Source organism: Fistularia commersonii, chromosome 20 (assembly GCF_037954325.1).
Source record: "Fistularia commersonii isolate RoL2024-O1a breed Wild chromosome 20, RoL_Fcom_v1.0, whole genome shotgun sequence".
Taxonomy (NCBI): Eukaryota; Metazoa; Chordata; class Actinopteri; order Syngnathiformes; family Fistulariidae; genus Fistularia; species Fistularia commersonii.
Window position 1 is genome coordinate 12,593,341 of NC_141303.1, and position 22,507 is coordinate 12,615,847.

A 22,507-nucleotide genomic window follows, 5' to 3' on the forward strand; every position below is an offset into this window, starting at 1 on the left:
TTTGAAAGCAGGACAAACTGAGAGACTCAATACTACATCGTCTTTCTTGCCTCACTTTCTGCCCTCTGTTGCAAATTCTACTATACCGCAGCTGTCTTTATGGATAGATGTCCTCTGTCCCTCCATCATCAAGGACACCCCCATCAGGGGGCGGCGTGGCGCAGGGGGTCAGAGGAACCATCCTTGGAACCAAACAGTCCTGGTTTGATTCCCAGCTAGTCAAAGTGCTGTTGAGCAAGACACTGAACCCCTAAAGTGCTCCCCTGGTGCTGCTAGATGGCTGCCATCTGTTCATGGTTCATCCATGACGGGTTAAATGCAGAGAGGAATTTCCCGCAAGGGATTAATAAAGTATGATTAAAAGAATTAAAAGCCACCAGGCATCCTTCAATTCTATTTCCTGCACATTCAAATGACAGAAGACAAAATTAGCTCAACTTGGGTTCCGCCTTTCAGGTGTTTCTGGTGAGATATTTCTGCAAGGGCCGGCCCTGTCCTACTCAATCTGCTTTATAGATATCGCTAAAGAAAACACATGGAGGTGGTTCTCAAGAACACAGGTAGCTCCTTCAAAAGATGCAAAGCAAGCGAAGATAGATGGAGGAGAAAACCACCTACACCGCTCCATCAGCATGTGTGATTTACAGTTTATTTTTCTCCTCTGGGTCTCTGGCTTGCTGTGACCAAAAAGCAAAAGTTCACTTTTGAACGGAGATAATGGGGAGGGGAAAGTGGGGTGTGTCTGTTCTAGTTTAGCAGGGAGAAACGGCACTTAATTAAAATGGCAAAGCAGATATTTCAGGATTAAGAGCGAGTTTCCGGGCACAACTGTCTATTCATCATCTCCTTGGAAATAGTGGCACGGACACTGACTGTCTCTGGGGCCACTATGTGGTCATCTGAGCAGAAAAAATGTGATGGGGTTCATGTTTTTAATGCCTGGCTCGAATGGATAATGCCATTGACTAATCGTATTATTATTTTGCTAAGATGTAATCTGGCTGACAAGCTAATAACAGACTACATATTCAGCTAACCAATGTGTGAGATTGTCATTATGTCTTATTTTTCTGTGATTGGCACTTTTCTTATTTACACATTACATACTAGTTGAGGTGTTTTGTCACTGCTTCAAATTGCAGTTTGAACACAAAATGATTGAACACATTATTAACACTAGAAAATAGTATCACTTAAATAACAAAACAATCATCAACACAACAGGGGAGGCCTTCCATGCTTTTCGGCACATCGTTTTTACTTTTATTCAAACAAATCCAGTTGTCATCGATCATGGTAACGGCTAAATGTGGCAAAGGAACCGCAACACATCTCTTCAGGTGTGACAGTGTTCGATTTCAGATATGGCTGACACTACTTCAGATCAACACCAAAGATCCTGCTCATTAAAATGCTTGGATTCATTTTATTTTGTTGAAAATTTTCTTAAAAATTTATATCCCGGTGATTTTCTAACTGCAAACTGATTCGTGCAAATGTTTATCTATGCTACCGGAAGCCCGTTTTTAAAATTTGTTTCAGCTACTTTAACAACAACATTTCGACAAGTGGATTTAGACTGGACTCAGGAGGTCAGTTAAGTTACTGCAAGTTGTCAGAACAGAGGGATTAGGACAGACTAATCACTTCACAAGAAGCAACACTGATGTATGTCAAGATTTTCTGCCTTTACTTTTAATGGCTTATGACTAATCCAATGACCTCGGTATCCCCCTTGCTCTAACACCACTTTCCTTATTAAAGTGATTATCTGTCTTTTTCCTCCTTTCCCACTCACCCACACACAGACAAGAGTTATATCTACCAAAAAGTCCAAAAGCATCACGCTAATTTTCACACACTGACATACACACACCATATGGCTGAAATTTCAGACAGCTGTGAGACCTGGAGTAATGTGGACAAGGATTAGAGTGCAGGAAAAAAATGTTGATGGCCTCTGCTCACAGCATCAAAATGGAACTCCTTTATGTGTGTGTGAGTGAGTGAGTGAGTGGACACGCGTGGGTGATATGTGTCAGTGTGTGAGTGGACTTGTTAGTCTGTACGTGTGTGTGCTGTGTCACTCAGCCTGCTGATAGATACTGAGCTGTCCTCGCTGTCAACGATTCTGCATGCATATTCATCATTATTCTAATTCCACTCCGAGATCATTAATGAGTTCATAACATTAACAACTCAAATGAGGTGATAAACAAAAGCTTGCAGGAATTTTTTTAGACTCCCAATGAGAAAAACCCCAATCACTGCATTTCCTTCTCTGAACACAGAATAAATCCTTTTCAGTGCTTTGAGACCAATGTGGCCTTTGCCCGTTCAAAATATTGAGGAAATGAATGTGACCACAAACTAATAATTGTGATGAAGATTAGTGGTCACTTTTTGCACCGGTGAAAAAACAACTACCCATTGGGTGGTTTGGGTTTATATGATAAACTTTTCCCATTACGAATGTCCTTAACACAAATGCCTGGCAGATTCCTGACAGAGAACAGGCTTTGAATAGAGGAAGGTATTAATGGGGATAGTCTGACATCTAGGGGGTAAACGGGGAAGCAACACAACTAGATCTTGAAAATGTATTTGGATCGTCTAAGTTGAAGAGCCCATCAGGCAGTACGTATATTTTGACCTTTTTGCCTTCAAGCCATAGTCCTGTTGAGCACTTCCCTGGAATCCTTCTCAGCCCACCATAATGGACAACGTTATGATTTCTATACAGCACCTGGAGGAGAGAAGAAAATGCTAGAGGGTGAGAAACCTAAGCTGAAATAGATGACTCTCAGACATTTACATTGTAGTGTTATGGTGGGGTGTTTGGCAGCAATTAAATGTGATGTTTGAATAATGGACACAAAAGACAAAATAAAGGCAATGCATTCTGGGTGACGGGGGGTGCTGGAGCCTATCCCAGGTGTCACTGGGCGAGAGGCATGGTTCACCCTGGATCGGTTGCCAGGCAATCACAGGGCCATATATAAAACATCCAACCAACTCTTTCATTCACATTTCTTGGCAATTTCGGGCCTCCAATGAACTTAATGCATGTTTATTTGGACTGAGGGAGGGAACTGGAGATGCAAAAGGAAGCCCACGCTGACCTACCAAACATTAAATCAAAGCAAAATATGAAAATGGTGGCCAGTAAAAATAAAAAGACAGCTGAAATATGACAACTGCAAAATAAAATAAGAAAAAACAGAGAAAAATGAAATGTCTTGAAATCAGATAATCTCCACTGAAGCTGCAGATAATACATGCAGAAATAAGCAGTTTGCAGACACGCACACACACACTGACAGAAGACCCACTGGCACATCTGTATCTGATGCAAGACGGGGCTGTTATCAATTTCTCTCATAGCTACAAATCCTGAGTGGGATCTTAACTCACAGAGAACAAACTGTGCCTTTGGTTTCGGAGTTGTTTTATTCACATGATGCCTTGCATATTGTCAGCCTCTCTAACCACTGCTTTTTGTAATGCATGATCATAGCTCATACTTGATCCCAAAGCACAACTGAATAAAGCCATAGTCCTTTCCATCCAACCGGGTGTCTGTATTTGCCCTTTGCAGGCTATGATAGGGCCAGGAATACCCTTGCAGGCAATTGTCCTTACAAAGCCTTCATGGCATTACAAGATCATAAATGCGCCAAGGTTTCTAATTGAATAAAAGCTTTTTGCAATCTCTCTGGGCTGCAGGCACCCAATAGGTTTAACAAACCTAGTTACAGTGACATAATAAATAGATGTCTATCTATAATGAGGCCTTGAATCATGGGCATCTGAATGCCTTGAACACCTCCTACCTCATCTGTTCTCTTGTTGAATGTCCTCTTCACATCCCCCACGCTCACGTGGAATATTTTTATTCCAGGGGTCTATGTGGCTGGAGTTCTGGCCAAAAATATTAAATTAAACAACCAGACCATCGAGGTATGTCTGTTCCTAAAGGAGCCAAGTGAAGAGCACACCACTGTCAGTCAAGGCGCCTCTGTCAGACATGACTTTGTCTCCTGCCAGCAGAAGGTTTTGAAGCAGATGGAACAAAAGTCTAAAACATGATTGCAGAGGACACGTGCTACAGCTGGGTAATATATCACTACATATCAAATATTGACAATTCGTAATAATGTAATATCATGAGCATCACCATATCAATAATAAAATAAGTTGGGAAATTATCAGAAAATCCAACACAAATCATGTGATACCACACTTTTCTTTAGGGGCTGTCCAAGTCTGTCCTTGCGGACAAACAAGGAAAGTTTTGCTCTCCCCAGAGAACAATGATATTAGTTTTGAATGTCTCAATAACACAGCCTTAATTTGTATCATTAGCAGGATTCTCTGCATTAATGTAGCCTCAGGGGCAGCACAAGCCAGTGTCTCCCTGAGCTGGTCCCAAGCCCAGATAAATGCGTCAGGAAGGGCATCTAACATAATTCTTGTGCCAAAACCAAATATGCAAAACGAACCTAAGAATCTCATACCGGCTCGGTCAAGGTCCCGGTTAACAACGACTGCCATTGGTGCCGATAACCTACAGGGTACCAGTGGAAATTGGGCTACTGTAGGTTGAAGAAGGAGAGGATAAAGGTCTGTTCGGAAGCAGAGGGAGAAGAGGAAGGGCAAGAGTCTGGGACTGAGAGATGGAACTTTGAATATTGGGACGATGACAGGATAAGGTAGACAGTTAGTTGACATGATGCACAAACGGAAGGTGGTTATACTGTGTGTTCAGGAGACCAGATGGAAAGGTTGTAAGGCTAGAAGCTTAGGAGCAGACTTTAAGTTGTACTATCATGGTACTGACAGGACGAGAAATGGAGTGGGAGTTATCATGTAAGAGGAGTTTATTAGGAATGTTCAGGAGGTGAAAAGAATGTCAGTTGGACATATGAGTCTGACACTGGAAACTGAAGGTGTGATGCTCAGTGTTGTTATTGGCTATGCCTCGCAGGTGGGATGTGAGCTTGAGGAGAAGGAGAAGGAGAAGTTTTATGCTTGGTTGGACAGTAAGGGGGGAGAGAATGATCTATACAGGTTGGCGAAACAGAAAGATAATGATGGAAAGTCTGTGCAACAGGTTCGGATGATTAAGGATAGAGAGGGAAATATATTGACAGATGCCAGAAGAGTGATGGGAAGATTGAAAGAGAGGGAAGGATATAAGAGGTGACCATTGGAGACCAGAAAGTAGCAGAGATTAGTAAAAGTGAAGTGAGGAAGGCATTGAAGAGGATGAAGAGTGGAAAGGGAGTTGGTACTGATATTATACCTGTGGGGTGTCTAGGAGAGGCAGTCGTAAAGTTTCTGCCTAGCTTTTTCAACAGGATCTTTAGAGATCCTTTGTTATGTTGTGTTTTGGTCTCAACAAAGATAGACAACCTTTTGCTGAGTCATATCTGCAAGTATTTACTCAGAAACATGTGACATTTTCTTTCTCCAAGAATAACATGTTGCATTTTACATGTCATATATAAGATATATCCACAAATACAATTAAAGTGATCTGAAAGAAAAGGGAAAAAAAGAAAAAAAAAATGGTTCTTGAGAACAACACGGGGACATGTTTCTGGAGTTTGGTCCAGAACGGCATTCGATACCACGTACTGCCATTTCACACAGTAACAGCTGCTCTGAGAAGCATATAGTAATAAATTGCAAGAACAAACGCAGACAGATTTTAGAGAGATGGGTCATTCTGTGCTCATCTCCGTTTGGCCTCCCCAGTCTGATGCTGTACTTGGATTACGATCAGAAGATTATGAACTTCACTGAAGTTCCATTCATCTTCCCCCCCTCATCCGGAGTCAGGTCGTGGGGGGCAGCAGCCGGGGCAGTGAGGCCCAGACCTCCCTCTCCGCCACCACATGGTCCAGCTCCTCTGGGGGGATCGCGAGGCATTCCCAGGCCAGCCTAGTGACATAGTCTCTCCAGCAGGCCCTGGGTCTTCCCCGTGGTCTCCTCCCAGATGGTCATGCCCGGAATACCTCCCCCGGGAGGCGTCCAGGGGGCATCCTGACCAGATGCCAGAGCCACCTCATCAGGCTCCTCTCTATTCGGAGGAGCAGCAGCTCTACTCCGAGCTCCTCCTGGATGACCGAACTTCTCACCCTATCTCTAAGGGACAGTCCGGCCACCCTGCGGAGGAAACTCATTTTGGCCACTTATATTCACAATCTCGTTCTTTCGGTCACTACCCACAGCTCGTGACCATAGGTGAGGGTGGGAACTTAGATCGACCGGTAAATTGAGAGCTTCGCCTTTTGGCTCAGCTCCCTCTTCACCACGACAGACCGGTACAGAGTCTGCATCGCTGCAGACGCGGCACCAATCTACCTGTCAATCTCCCGCTCCATCCTTCCCTCACTTGTGAACAAAACCCCGAGATACTTGAACTTCTCCACTTGGGGCTTCCCCGACCTGGAGTGGGTATTCCACCTGTTTGCGGTTGGGCAACATGGTCTCAGATTTGGAGGAGCTGATCCTCATCCCTTTTTAAAAAGGGGGGATCATCATCCTGGTCTGCCAGTCCAGCAGCACTGTCCCTGACATCCACGCAATGCAGCAGAGGCGTGTCAGCCAGGACAGCCCTGCAGAATCCAGAGCCTTAAAGAACTCAGGGTGGACCTTATCCACCCCTGGGGCCCTGATACAGAAGAGCTTTTTGACTGCCTCAGCAACTTCAGCCCTGGTGTGTCTGCTCCAGAGTCCAAAAGGCTCTGCTTCCTCATTGGAAGGCATGTCAACAGGATTGAGGAGGTCCCGGAAGTATTCCTGCTACCGATCTACAACGTCTCGAGTTGAGATCAGCACCGCCCTGCTCCCACTGTACACAGTGTTCACGGAGCATTGCTTCCCCCTCCTGAACCGCCGGATGGTGGACCAGAATCTCCTCGGCGCCCACCAGAAGTCATTCTTCATGGTCTCCCCGAACCCCTCCCACACCTGAGTTTTCGTCTTGGCAACCACCAAAGCTGCATGCCGCTTGGCCTGCCGGTGGCTGTCAGCTGCCTCCAGAGCCCCACAGGCCAGACAGGCCCAATAAGAGCTCCTTCCTCAGTTTGACTGAAGTTCCAATAGTAGAATTTTCGAAAAGCATGCAAAATCACTTGTCCTTGTTAAGTCTCAAGAGGGTCGTGGAAAAAGAGAGACGTGAAATCTCGACTGGAAAGATTAAGTCTGAGAAGATGGGAGAGGGTGTGACAGTGTTATATTCACAGGAGGAATATTTCACATCTTCCAGAATATCTTTGTGTTTTTTTTTTGACAGCCACTTAAAGGTTATGCATTATGCATCATGGTATACTGCCCATGATTTTAGCAGTGCAGAATGTTCTGTAAAACCTGGTATTTACAATGCAATGGTCAATTAACCATCCATCTGTGTTTCATGATATTACGCAACTATCAAATTAAACAACTTCTGTCTTGCTGTAGAGAAGTTGCCTCCCCAAATGGACAATGTGATGGGAAATTACAGTAAATTATTATGGAGGTATGTAAACTGAGTGCCTTGCCAATAATAGAATGTAAATAACACGTGAAAAATACCAGAAACAGATGCATATATTTTGTGTCCTTTCATACCATCTAAGGAAGCCTTTTGCGCCTGCCCCCTACAATACATTAATTGATAAATAACTGCAAATATAGATGGATAGATAAGTAAATAACTCAATGAATAGAAAAATAAATAACTAAATAAACAATACTGCATAACTGGCTGGCTCTGAGTGGTTGTTGTCCTATTTTGCTCTTGCAGTTAGCACATCCCTGTGGTAACCCCTTGCAATAACATCTGTTGTCCTCTAGGTCAGTGTTTCCCAACCATTAGTATGCAGTGAGAGATCATCAAGTGTTACATGGAAAACTGCCTTCACCTGATTGGTCCAAAATAATTTTTTCAACGCAAATAATGTGTCTTTGTACGTCTGACTATGTGGGCAGGATTCAGTGACAGGCAGAACAATTAGATGTTTTTAAAATTAAGTAAATTGAGAAAGCAGTTTTGTTCTATTTCAGTAAAAATGTTGGTGACATATTTATTTGGTGGTGTGCTGTGATTTTTCTAAAGTAAAATATGTGCCGTGGCTCAAAAAAGGTGGGGAAACACTGCTCTAGTTGAAAAGCTGTGAGCATATGTAAAATCCATTACATACACTGATAAAAGTTTCAAGTCTGAAGAAGATAGTTACAAGTCATTTTTCATCCTCTGCATTTGGGGATTTCAGGTTTAGAGGTCCTGGTTCCTAAAATGATAATTGTGCCCTGTGCCATGCCTGGAGGTTTAGAAGATCATGAAAGTCCAATAATAATAATAACAATAATAACAATAATAATAATGAATAAATAATTTAACTGAAGCGATCAAATGAAATAAAGACTTCGAAACTTTTTATTTTAAACTCAGCATCCAGCCCTGGGTTTTTGTCAGTCCCCCACTCATAATGTAACCCTTCTCTATGTCCATAAAGAATCTTAACTGGATGCTCGTGACTCAGAATTGACCTTGACAGCTGCAGAGATGCACAGAGCTGAGCGAGAGTTAGTGCTTCTGACTATGAGCTTAGTGTTCAACTGAGAAAACCTGACATCTGGACCATGGTTTCGTTATTTCACCACAAACTTGGCACTTTGTTGCAAAACTGTTCCGTCTATGCCCTCTAAGATGCAGCTGCGATCCTCCAACATGGCTTGTCTGCCTGTTCACTCCGGTAAATCCCAGGCAACATGTTTTCCAAAAAAGTGCAAAGTGTCTGGTGATAATTATTTTCAGCCCAAATAAATGTCAATGTTCTTCAACACCAGCAGCCTTTGCCTTGGTCACCCAACATGGTGTCACAGAGTCCCTCCTCTTCCTCCAGAGCAGCAATATTGAGCTCGTCATTAACAGACATCCGGAGAAGGTCCAGATCCTTTTTATTGGCTGCCAGCACCTGCTCGGCCAATCTCGTGAACGTCTTGGGCGGAAACAAATAAGAGGGAGATAAGATAAGACACATATGCCATTTTACAGACATTTCCTGCCCTAATAATATTATTTCTGTGTGCATTTCTTTCCTCTTAGTACCACAGCCTACTTGGGCCTGACAGATCTTGACATCATCCAGAGCAGTGGCTGTGCAGATCACCTCACCTCTGTTATATTGTGGTTGGTGAAGGCACTTGTCTCGAAAAAGTCCATTCCGTAAGCTTTGGCCAGCTGGAAGGAAGATGAGAATGGCATGAATATTTTCCTCTCCTGAGAGTCTAACTTGCTGTTTCCTCTTTAACAGGCTCAGCCAGCCAACAGTTGTGTTCAATGGAAAATGTGTCTTTTCTTGCATTGCTTTTAACGATGTCATCTCTTTGCATCGAGTTCCTTGGAAGTTATTACGGAATAAAAAATGACTAAAGCCTGCTGAACTATCCTGTATGGAAAACTTATAGATAGAGCCACTATTCATAGAATGAGACGGTCGAATAACATTTTTACATAAGCTTATAATGCCTACGGGAAACATGATGAGCTTTTGATGCAATATTTTTTAACCTCAAGCACATTATTACTACTGTCTGGTGACATTAACCGAACTAGATCACTTGTCATAACACAACATCATACAGACAAACCAGCACAGAGTTAAGAGACTAGATTAGATCAGATTAACTGTAGTTTACTTTATTAACCCTTTAAGTTAATGATGACAGCATAATTTTAACCAAACTGGCATAAATTGGGCAAGTTACTGGTCCAAGAAGACCGAAGGCTGTGTTCTAGTGTGTAGAAGCAAAAGGACTTAAATGCAGGAGGCAGACAGCTTAAGTGAAATAGACAACTTTTTTCAGTTCTTTATTCAGAACTCAAAAATGCAAATCTTATCCGACAACACAATGCGGGATAAAAAGGCAGGAACGAAGGTGATTGGATAGAAATGAGGAACAAAAGATTTACATGAGGAAGATTTGCATGAGGACAGTTGATGACAGCAACTAACTGGAGCCGAAAGGGAAACAAAATCACCAAAATAAAAGTTGATAGTTACGCAACACAATAAATCTTCAAAGTAAAAGAACTGGAAAAAGAACAACTTTTAGAAGCAAAAATGTAGAACATGCAGAGAAAGTAAACAGGAAAAGGAAACAAGGTTCTGCCAACTAGCATCTGTTAGTTAGATAATCAGACTAATCTGTTTGTATTAGCATAATCTCCACATTCTGTTGCATTTAACGAACATTTGCTCACTTCATTTGAAACTATAACTATATTTGTGATGTGTACAATGTACACGTTATTAAGATAAAAATGAAAAACAGGTCCCTTGGGTTACTAATAATCAATTGCTTCACCGGGTAATAATAAAAGCAAATTTTTACATCACACATACAATATTTCATGTATTTCTCACCACATTAACTCATAACCTGACATGTGTAACTTCAGCCAACCTCTGGCCGACCCACCTTGATCCCTTGCTCCATAGGCACCTGCCTTTTGTCCACTTCATCGGACTTGTTCCCAACAAGAATCTTCTGGACCTTGTCGGGCGCGTACTAACAGGAGTGTGCCATGCGGATATGAGGAGTAATTATGAGTTATTGAGAAATAGAAGACTGGAATTTAAAGAAAAAGCAGAATTAAAAGAGAGAGGAACTGAAGAGACTTGAAATGTCAGGAGACGGGGAAGGACACAGGCGAGACATTGTTCAGGAAATGAGAATAAAAGTAAGTGGAGTGCGTGCCTGGATCAATAAAGTATATATTTGGACACACCTCTTAAGGAAATGAGGTCCATAATGAATAAATAGTTCAGATGAGACAGCAGTGTAAGACCAGTAGTCTGAGATGACTGCTGGGGGGAAAAAGTGATGATGGATACTCATCTCTCGGATATGAAAAGCACTTGAAAAAAAAAGCAGTCATCAGGACATTTTGGGTTCGGCTCCTCTATATCAAGATACATTTTTTATTAACCTGAGTCCACTTCACCCTTTGGCTCACCTCGTCCACATCGCTCGCCCACTTCATGATGTGTTGAAAGGACCGCTCGCTCGTGATGTCATACACCAGGAAAATGCCCTGAAGAGAAAGCATCTCTGTTCTATCTTACAAAAAACTTGAACTAAAACTACATTGTTCTCCCTTTCTTTCTGAAAATTGTGTATTTCAGGGTCTGGCTTCAGGAGGATGCTTTCACAATTCTATTGTAAATTATAAACAGAGCTCATTGAAAGTCTGATTGTATGAGTTGGCTCTGCATCAGGAGTTGAATATGAAGGAATATTTTGAAGACTTTGGTAAAATTTTGCTTAAGCAGACAGGTACAAATGTGGTTTTCGCTTTTATTGTAGTATGTATGTGCATCTCTCGGTTTCCCTTACTATTTCAAGGCTCTGAAACATGAGGTTCCTCTGTCTCCAAGAGCGCTGCAGAATCTGAATGGGCCAAGAGTGATGGATATGACTTACTCTCAAAGGTGTGACCAATCTATTGTCACAGTTTCAATTGGAATTAGGAGATAGTTGTATTTCTAAGGGCAATAAAATAGAAATGAAATCATCTGTAACTTGACTTGGTTTGACTGGAACTGGTTTCGCCTCTGGCCCCAGTGGCATCCACAGTACTATGTTACAGCAGGTGGTGGTAATATTACATAATGTGTGGAAAACCATTTTCAGCTACAGTGGAAACTGTACCTGTGCTCGTCTGTAGTACTGCTTAGTGATGGTCTGGTACCTTTCCTGCCCTGCAGTGTCCCTACAGAGAACACAAGAACAAGCAGACACATCTGATCGAGAAACTGTCTGACTTTTTGGTTATGACAAAGAAACCGCAACCTGCAGCTTTCCCTGTTCGGACTAAATGGGAGCTTAATTTGTTATTAAGAACAACATCACACTGTAATGGAGACTGGGAACTATAATTGATATAGTTTTGTGAAGAAAATGTGTTTTTAGGTAGTAAATATAATGAGAAATAATGACATTTTTTAAGAAATATTTCAAATATTTGACATAAAGTGGAGTCATCCCCTGCTTGTAAAATTGCAACAATGCAGGAGACTTGAGCTGATCAGCTTTCAAATGTTGAAAAACATCTCAATTTCTTTTACAGGTGCTGTTAAAGTGTGTTTAGAAGCAGGCAAATTGGAATGCAACAAGCACCACGGTCATACCTTATTGTATTGCCAACAAACAGCAAAAAAATGCATTACAAAAATAATATAATAAAAAATGTTGGCCCAAAACCACAACAGGGGGCAGGATTTTTCTTGCATTTGGTTTACTCCTGCACATAAATGGATAAAAATTAGGGTTACCTTATTACTTCTCTGACTTGTTAGCTGGTGTAATCGTGCAATAACATTTTCATTCAATATGTTAAAAAAGGTGTACAACATTTCACCCACACTGCTGGCTTACCATATCTGTATCCGTACTTTGACACCATCTATCAACAGTGTCTTCATTTTGAAGTCGACCCCTACAAGAGACAAGACAGTGAGAGTAACATTACACAGAGGAGCTGGGAATTATGTATATGAATCCAGAACAAAGGGAGCTGTGGGTTACTATTCACAGATCAACCCCAGTCACTGAAATCAATTAACCAGCATGCTCTCCAAAAAGACAGATAGTTATCAGTATCTACAAAAGCTTAATAACATGGAGAAGGATGGATGCCGGGATGGAGGGGTGGAGCACGAAGGGCCACTCCCACTTTAGTCATGGGCGATGGTGTTAACAGAGAGAGCAGACTAGTCCTGCACCCAACTTCAAAAACTGCCCCAGATATTGGTGAAAATGATTAGAAATAAGAGTCTTAATGTTGTATGATAATGCTGGTGGCAGAATTTAATACATGTCATCAGAAGTTCTGGCTTTTTCGTTTTCTAATTAAAAAAATGACACGGTTAGCATTCGTTTGCATGGGATCCCCTTGAGGCCGCAGGACGGAAAATGCATCGCAAAGCAAATCACCAAACACAGTAAAACAATGTCAATGACAACTTGAGCATGCAAATGCTCTGAAATGTATAGACACTTCAAAGAAAATAGAAAATTTGCAAAGTAAATGAATTAATCCGAAAGTCCAGCTCTGTGTGTTTGGGACTGGGTTTCTTTGTGTATCTTTTATTATGGATATCTAATTGCGAGTTCGACCTACCCCCTCTGGGATAATTAAACCAAATAAGACTGTTTCATTATATTTCATTTTTCTTTTCTTTTCTTTTCTTTCCTCTTCCTTCTCCTCCTCATGGCCGCTTCCACAGACTAATGGAGTTAAGTCGTTAAAAAGCAAAACCACCAGCTCCTCCAGATCACATAATCCCCATGAAATCAATTAATAGTTCGGCTCATTTAACCCCACAGTCCGACCCCCGTGTGTCACAGTGGGCTCTGCTGGCAGGGAGGCATCTATTGAGTCATGCCGTTGAGGGTGACTGGATGTTTTGAGCTGTATTATTGCGAAACCACTTGGCGCATGAACCAGCTCAGGCAGGTTGTTTTAAACTGCCCTTGCCTTGGAGGAGGCTGCAGCTCCCTGACTCATTGGTGTAAGGTCTTATTTAAGAGGCAACCCTAAGAGGCCTTTGACCGGGAGAGAATTCGGGCCAAGCGAAAGGTCGGCAGGGTGTACAGTGGCCTGCCTCGCCTCGAGGCAGGGGGGGTCAAAGGGGCCAGCTTTCTGTCATAAGCCAGCTGGAAGGCTATCCAACACCAGGACCAACATCTGCTGGTTGAACCTGCCAGAAGTTTCATCCCAATCTACTCATTCAAAATTCAGAATATGCATAATATCCTTAATGAAAATTCTATTTCAAGTGTATCATTGGCTTTAGAAATATTTCCCTTTATGGATACTTTTAAGCACAACTGTTGAAACCTTTGCAATTGAGCATCTAAACTGTAATTGAGTTTTTCTTGAGATTGAGATTTCCTGAGATTTTTTTCCCAAGTCCCAAGTCTTTGGGGTAGTTGATTCCCCACCTGTGTTGAGGGTCATAATTAAAAAGGATTGCAAAGCCCTTAGAACAGGGGTGTCAAACTCATTTCTCATCGCAGGCCACTTCGATGTCAGGTGGGCCGGACCATTAAAATAATAGCATACTCAGCAATATATAACCAAAATGTCATATTGTTCCTCTGTTTTGGTGTAAAGAAGTACAAGGACATATGGAAAATCTTGAAATTTCATGAACAATCCTTTTACAAAACATTTCATGAAACACCTCATATTTCCTTAGACAAAAGTGCAATTTACTGATCATTCACATGTATGCATTGCAATCATGTGATCATGCGAGCCCACTGATCGTACAAAGGCACAAAACTTTAACAAGTAATTGGTATTGAAAAATATAGTAATGCACTTTAAGATTAAATGAGACTTATAAAGAAAGGGATTTTTAAACCATTTACACATGTGCATATAAAGTCTAAATTGAATCCCTGCCTACACCCTACAAACTAAAAAGAGTGCTATTAAATGTGTAAGGATGTGAGTATTCACCTGTCCTGTAAATGTGTAAACGTCATACATGAAACATGCATACACATACAATACATACTGAAAATGTATGGAGTTGCATGAACAGTAGAATTCCATCATACTCGTTTGTAGTGAAGCTGGTGACTAACGTTAAATTGCACATTTTCGCTAGCAATTAGCTAGCTGGCTTTTACCGCTGCTTCGCTGATTTCTCGGCTGTGGGTGAAAGTGGACGCTGTTTCCTCAGACCCGCCAGCAATTCGTTGATCTTATCTCTTCTCAGTTGTCTTTGAAAGCTGTCATATTTTTCGCTGTGATGAGTCTCGTAGTGGCGCCGTATATTATATTCTTTAAATACCGAAACTTGTTGCAAACACGCCAAGCACAAAGGTTTCTCCGTAAAAGGACGTAGTCAATTTTTCTTTGAAAATTCTACACTCTTTAACTACTTTTCTATTTTGATAACGACATTTTGGCTAATGAGGACGTAGCGGGGAGGCAGAGAACAGGGTAGAAAAAACGTCATAACAAACAAGCAGCAGGTGGTATATTGATAACGTCTGCTGATTGGTCCGTCTCAGTGATGCAGATTGCTGTCTACTCTGACCAAAATAGTGCGCCCCCTAGCGGAAAATGTTTGAATTGCATTTAATACAAAATAAATAAATCCTTGTCTTTTATGCATTTTTTCACTTTCAAATTATCCTGCGGGTCTGGTCGAACCCTTTTGCGGCCGTATGTTTGACACCCCTGCCTTAGAGCCTATCTATGTTATTGCTGTTGTTCCCCATTGTTCTTTAAAATAAATAATTGGACTTGAATGAACCCAAGCTCAGAGGGAGAGAATCCATTTGCCTGAGGAGCAGTGTGGACGGTTGATGAAGTGTCACTGAATTATTTGACTGTCCTTACAGCCCACTCTGCTTTGCTGGTGCACTGTGGAAACTGTGAATAATGGTGAATGGCTGTATACTTCTCGTCCATCTCAAATGATCTTTTCTGGCAGTGGCTAACATTCTCGATGTGAACTCTGTACGCAGCATAATGATTTCTTATATCTCATAACAAAGACATGATCCTTCTGCCTTAACAGGACCATTTTGAAAAATGGGAGCTCGCCTCTGAATTGCAGATCTGCCACTTTGCCATCCGTGCACGTAAAATGGCTGGTTGCATCCTGATTCCACCTAACCTCTATTTGTCTGTTGTACAGTGCAGGTCTGGACAGCACCAGTGTCTTCACTGCTCATACGTGAAATGGGATAATGTGCACAGACCACAGGCTTGGGGTCGTGCAAAATGGTCTTTGAGAGAAACCCCACAAACATCCCACTGGAAGCATAAGCCGGCTTCTGTGTGGTGGCACATCAATGTTCAAGCCTTCATCTTCGTCTCAGTGAACCCTTCACTTTGAAAACTAAAACTAAATTAAGAAATTCCATGTTGCTGACAACAACCCCTACAATCGTGTCTTGTCACTCTCCAGTATTTCCCGCTTTTTAGCTTGGAAGGGTCCTCAGCATCCAGGCAGGCAGGTTTTTCAGGTAGATTTTCCAGTTGGCAACCAACCTCTGGCAGCCAGCCTACCCAGGGAGGTGCGCATTGTGTTTTCACCACCCCATAAATGTTCTCAATGGCATGTGTTTACCAATGCTACTGAGTGTCTGAGTGCAGTTACCTACGCAGTTTCCCTCCTGAATGCCACAGGGCTTTTGTTTGTTTACTTCAACTAGCCCCCCGTTCAAAGTATTGCTTGCCTTTGTTGATTGATATTGATATATATATATATATATATATATACATATACACACACACACACACACACATATATATATTTATATATATATATATAAAAGGTAATTCCTCACAGATTTTTAAGTCACGTTTCAGTCTTCCTTCAAATATATCCCTCTCTTAATTGTGCTTATGGTAAATAATTGCCAAATTGATACATTTTCTGGACAAAAAGAATATTTGATGAATTCATTTTCCAATGTTTTTGTTGTTTATTCTCCATATACTTTAAATGTGTTTTTTTTTGGTTATAGTCTCAAGCATAATTGTGTAGGGCCATGCAACTTTGCAGAGTTTAAGGATAATGAACAGACATCTGGTGAAATCAAGAATATTTTTCAAATATTACGACAGATATGACTGTAACTATTTTGCTTTTCTTCACGTATTGGGGAAAAAAAACACGATAATAAGGATTGTGATGGTTCGTCCCATTTTTGCCAAGCAGCAAACATAAAAAGAGATACTTTCAATCCTCATTACTTTAAGGTGTTAGTTCAACACAAGATCAATAGCTAGGACCTATTTTTGGGGTTAAATATTGTGATCTATTGTCCATTAAAATGTATGCATCTATGCATTGGTGTCCAGTGTTGGCAACCATTGTGATGTCAATGATAACTACATCTTCTCTTTTCTAATGTTGCAGAATATAATATGAGGACCGTCCTATTACTCCTCACTAAAATTGACAGCTGTGACACATCTTGCCTTCACAGAAGGAAAAGAAAAAACCTTGGTGCTCGCCATCTGGATATCGCCCCAGGCCACACTGCTATAGGTGTGCAGGTTTGCTGAGGAATACATGTTCTGCCAAAGCTTAGAAAAGTTATAATTCAAAAATTCAAGCCTCCACACTTTGGAGGGAGACGGTAACAATGGCTGGGTGGACAAAGGAGGAAGGCTGCTGTTGATTGGACAGGAGTAAGAGCCATACTTAAACTAATGGGTACATTACAAACGCTAACCAGTCTGATTTCCAGTATGAATGTGGATTAGCCAGCAACATATCAGCGTCATGCAGGCAACTGTGGCAGACTTGCTAATGGACAGGAAAATAGATCTTCTGGGTCTGACACACACTCATCGGGGAAAAGGTCCGACATCTGAGACTGCAACTGTCAACAGCTACGGTTATTAGGCCATCTTTTTTTTTCAGTAGAATTCGTGCCAAATGTCTTTAAAATCTAGAATGACAGGGTCCACACTCTTTTTCATCTCAAGTACCAGAGCTAAAACATATATATGTAATATATATGCATGTGTGTGTGTATTTACAGTATATTTGTATACAGCAGGACAACAGCCCTGCTGTATTTGATTATTTGACTGTCTCCACCAAATCCTGTTACTGTATGGCATGCCAGGCAGCTTCCTGAGTTCAGCACTTACTTTTTTTAAAAAACACATCCTTCAAAGTAGGTGGTGAGCAAACAGGATAAAACCTGCAACCCAGGAAGAGAGGATTCGATCTTCTATTCCCGGAAAGCAGTGACAAAGCCTTGAATTTCCTGGACAAATGCTCCAGCACCGGATAGGTATTGCAGATGCTGCGATCCAGGCTTAGGCCCTCTGCCTCTAATGAGGCAACCTGGCAGCTGTGGGTCAAGTATGTAGCGGGGTGAGACATTCATAGCACCGTTGTCGTAGCTGACTCACTGAGTTACAATATAAGGGCCTTCAGAGACATTATGACAACTGGGAGGAGTCCACAGACAGAGGTGCAGAGGAAGGTTAGAACTGGAAGGTGTGACTGATGGCCATCACTAAATCAACTCCAGAGCTGCTATTCTGTGACAGAGATGAGCACTCAGGGGCAGTGAGCAAGAGAGAGAGAGAGAAAGGAAGAGAGCTGCTCAAATAAAACCAAATAGCTGCTGAAAAAAAGGTATAGAAAGCACTTTCAAAACCCATCATTTTTCAGCTTGTTGATTTTAATCTGCCTGCTGCAATGTCCTGCAAGCTACAGGGATAAAGGTGACATTGACTGACTATCGCTGATCTGTGCTATACCCTTCTGTATCTCTTAATAGCTAGAATCCTGATCACTATTGTAACGATAGAAGCGATGCCATATTTTGGATTTTTTAAGATATGTTTAAAGACAAGATTACTGTTTTGGTACTTTTCAAAAATAAATTCACTTGTTTTAAAATTATATGGAAGGTGTCATGAGTGAGATGAATCAATAACTCACCTTTAAAGTGAGGAAAGCATCTCTTGCCGTGTATGAGTACCATAAACTAGTCAAAAAAAAAAAAAAAAAAAAAAAAGCATGATTTTTTGAAAAAAATCTTTAAAAAAACTGAATAAGATAATCAGAAATGTGTTGATAACCAATGAAAAATTAGCAGATATTTCTATAAAATAAGATTCAAATGTTTTGATAGCAACATTTACCTTTGGACAAACATTTACATATGAGCGGAATTAATGCATTTCTTATTATAGATTTCAGCCAATCAATGCTCTGATTATATGTCCGGTATGGATTGACTCTGATGGGTTATTATTCCAAATCAATAAAACACCTCATCAGTATCATCGGGCTTAACAAGAGGCTTAACAACAACCTCAGAGGTAGACTTACTTGTCACTTTTTCTCATCAGAAATAAAGCCTAAAAGTACCTATAACCCCCTCCCTATTCTCTGGGGACAATGTAGCTGATGCCTGAAGAGAAAGTGATAGGACTCAATCAATCTCATCAATCAGAAAGCCAATAGAAAAAGAGTCCATGTGTTTGTCTAACACTGTTTTGGACTTCATCTCTTGTAAAATGTGATTGTATTGTGAAACAATATAAAGGAGTAAAAATTACCAACCTATCTAATGAAGTATAATATCAAATGTGGCATTGGGCTTGTGCTAGATTAGGTTTGTCTTCCCTTTCAGCGAATTCTGTCATCTGCGGCTTATGCCAATTTGACATCAGATATTTTTGAGATTGGGTGAAATTGTTTACATCTGAGCATTGCAAATACAGCCACTGTTTGCTTAATGACGAAATATCAGAAAGCTCACACTTTCAGTGGTAATGTTTCTGCCTCTGGTCAGAAATGTTAAAATATGAGCTCCTGCTCTGGCACTTCTGGTTAGACAAACCCACTCGTAGTCCTTCATGGTGAGTTTCTTTGAATACATCACTTGGAGCTTGACAGTGATGGTATAATAAATGGGAGAAGGTGGGACTGGGTGATAAGGCGAACCAATGAATATGATACGCAGGTGTCTGATATAGATAGTAAAATTGCAATACCGGTCCATTTCCATTATGATAAGACTGAAAATTTTTAAAGGCTTTAAAAAAGATATTTTTTTCATCCTTTTAAATCTAATTTTGTAATTAACTGCATTCTTAATCATTCATGCTAATGAACAAGTAATGTATAGAATTGTAATAATTCCCAGCTAGGTTCAGGACTAAATTTGGCATTTGGAAAACAAAATAGTATCTATAGATGTAGTATCAACGGTGAATCTATAGATGTAGTATCAACGGTGAATCTATAGATAGACTTCTGCTTTAGCAGAGTTGAAATAGAAAGAATGCTGTTCTCCCTCTCAGCATAGACATTCTTCATGTGAATTATGTTTCAGCATCAAAAAAACATCTGAAAGTACAGATATAAATCATGCTGTGTGTGTGTGTGTGTGTGTGCGCGCATGTGTGCATTTGTGTATGTGTGTGTGTTGGGTGGATGGGGGTTGTCTGAGAAAAAAGGCTAACAGATTTGGGCGTGATAGCTTGCGTTACACTATAAATATCTGCATCACTCATCGCCTAACCCTAAATATAATATTCCCAGGACGTCTCTGTCTTCCCACCAGCTCATCGTAACTTCCATCAGACTAAACAGCTCATCTGGATTTAATTAACTCCCTTGATGTGAGATGGAAGGAGAAATTAATCGTGAGTCACCAGTTCCTATCCTCAGATGGTTAGGGGAAAACTTGCACCATACAGGTGTGAACTCCTGGATTAATCATGGAGTCACCTACAAGGGGGGGCGGTGAAAATTTCTATCGCCGCAAATGCTCTGAAATAATTTATTGATTCTTCGCAGGAGAGCAGGGACGGTGGTCACTCTTGCACTCTTTCTCTCCCAGGATGTTGGTTTGGCTTGTTTACAGTGGAGGATATCTTGAAATATTGCAGGCCCCCGTTGAGAGAAAACACAGAGCCTTGTGCCCCCGCACCTTTTCATTCCCGGCGGAAGCATTAGGACTCTGTTGCCTGCGGGGACACAACACCTGGATTCGTGACACATTCCAGCTGTGGTTCTGGAACTTGGTTAAAAAAAGCATGACTTTCAGCCTCACGTACCTGTGAGGTGTTTACTTGATTTCCCTGAAAAATCATAACACCTTTCATTTTCCCATAATGTCTCTGAATAACAAAACAACTGTGGAGCTTGACTGATAACTGACTTACTTTGGAGCCGATATACCACAAGTACAATATTTCAATATTATAGTGCTGCTTGAAAGTCTTAAAGTACTCGTATTTCATGCATTTACAACTTACACTGACATTTAAAGCGACATTACAATGTTGTTTGTGCTGCATAGTGTATTTACCGGTGTCTGCCTGCCCATCAATCTCTTCACAATCCATCACCTTGACCTGGCTTCAGCAACATTATTCGTAAACATTTCAATAAAGAGCCACTTATCATTCTTCTTCAGCATGTAGCCATATTTCCCAGCTTTCAATACAGCCCGATGCCAGCAAATAAAATGATAAAAACAAAAACAAACATCTGTATGCTTTTGCCCTTGTCTACTAAGGAAGCAAAGTAAGCCGAGGCCAGTTTTCACAGAAAGAGACCTGAGAGATACTGATGTAAAATAAAAAATACTGCTTAACATATCCTCATACTGCTGGGTTTGTTTTGGTGCAGACAGACATGCTGCACTTTATATTTACTGGAAAAAAGGTGAATTTGGAAAGCTTAGTAAGCCCTAGCTCTCCCGACCCAGCTTAGTCATGTACAGGCAGGATGACATTTTTTTTCCTTTGTTGGACATAAGAGTCATACTTCCATAATTATCATCCAGGTACAAATTGTTTGGTCAAACTGATTTCATTGTTTCCTGACATTTTCTCAAAGAACAGCCACACAGCAAAGATTTTCTTATGTAAGATGTTCATCTTTTGTTTGTTAAGATGATGTGTCAAAAGCAACTGCATGGCAAATCATAGGGAGGACATCCAAACTGTAATTTTCTACTCTCTTCAAGCCACCAAACTCTAGTACGCCAATGGTACCAGGATTGAGTTTGGTGAGAAATGAAAAGAAATGTGAATCTGAAATAAAAGTGTAAGCTTAAAGTGCCCCCGCCATGTGTGCCATCTATGCAGCTGGTAAACTCATCTGCATAGGTGGCGAATGTTGGACCCTGCAGGGATGCCCCCCCCCAAAAAAAAAGAAACACTGCAATACGTTTCAAAATTTGCTGTAATCAGGCTTATGAATGAATGAATAAATAAAAACAATAAAATAAAATGAAATATATAAATAAAAAGGTTATTAAATTCACTGGCTACAGCCTGGAGATACCATGACATCAATGGGAGATCATGAAAAAGCATCCAAATGATATTTAAAATGTGAGAATTCCACGCGGGTGCTTACCGATGGTGGAGATGTGAGACGGGTGAAATTCGTTGTCCGTGAATCTGCATAACAAACATGTTTTGCCGACCCCGGAATCTCCAAGAAGCAGAAGTCGGAAAAGCACGTCGTACTGCTTAGCCATCGTGTTGAATAAAAAATTAATAAAACACAAATGAAAACGTCAGCTAACTCAACGATGGATAGCGGATCCCTGACCTGGTGCATCCCATGTCTGTTTAGGCGCTCGACAACGGGCTTCCTTCTCCTCTCTGATGCTGCTCGGTGGGAAACAAGCCGGGGATGCTCCGGGTACCCAGGCAGCCTCCAGCCTCCAGTGGGTGCGGTGGAGCGCCGTCAATTGCCTCTTATTTGAGAAAATGTAACTTCCGGTCATGGTCGCCACACAAAAACGTTTATTTATTTATTTCTTTTTTTAACTTTTCATTAAATATTATTAGATGTAATCCGACAACATTTTGGCCACACAAACACGATTTATTTTTATTTTTTTGAACTTTTCATTAGATATTATTAGATGTAATCCGATAAAATACATAAAAAAAACATGCATTGCAGAAAAAAAAGGA

General features: G+C 41.0%; 1 protein-coding gene across 1 annotated transcript; it reads right to left on the bottom strand.

The window, feature by feature from the left end:
- Nucleotides 1-7,227: 7,227 nt before the first annotated feature.
- Nucleotides 7,228-22,276, bottom strand: rab15 (RAB15, member RAS oncogene family). Its single transcript, XM_086167046.1, has 7 exons — nucleotides 21,939-22,276; nucleotides 12,436-12,496; nucleotides 11,710-11,770; nucleotides 11,015-11,092; nucleotides 10,477-10,566; nucleotides 9,170-9,235; nucleotides 7,228-8,993 (listed from the first exon to the last, which is right to left on the bottom strand). The coding sequence occupies exons 1-7, from the start codon at nucleotides 22,060-22,062 to the stop codon at nucleotides 8,832-8,834; spliced, it is 642 nt and encodes a 213-aa protein (XP_086023172.1). The 5' UTR covers nucleotides 22,063-22,276; the 3' UTR covers nucleotides 7,228-8,831.
- Nucleotides 22,277-22,507: the final 231 nt, after the last annotated feature.

Excerpts from the sequence above, each read along its gene's own strand:
- rab15 (XM_086167046.1), bottom strand. The coding sequence starts at position 22,062 with ATGGCTAAGCAGTACGACGTGCTTTTCCGACTTCTGCTTCTTGGAGAT. Across the intron at positions 11,093-11,709 it reads AGTACTACAGACGAGCACAG|GGCATTTTCCTGGTGTATGA; the intron begins GTACAGTTTCCA and ends CTTTCTCTTCAG. Across the intron at positions 10,567-11,014 it reads GGGCGAGCGATGTGGACGAG|TACGCGCCCGACAAGGTCCA; the intron begins GTGAGCCAAAGG and ends CACTCCTGTTAG.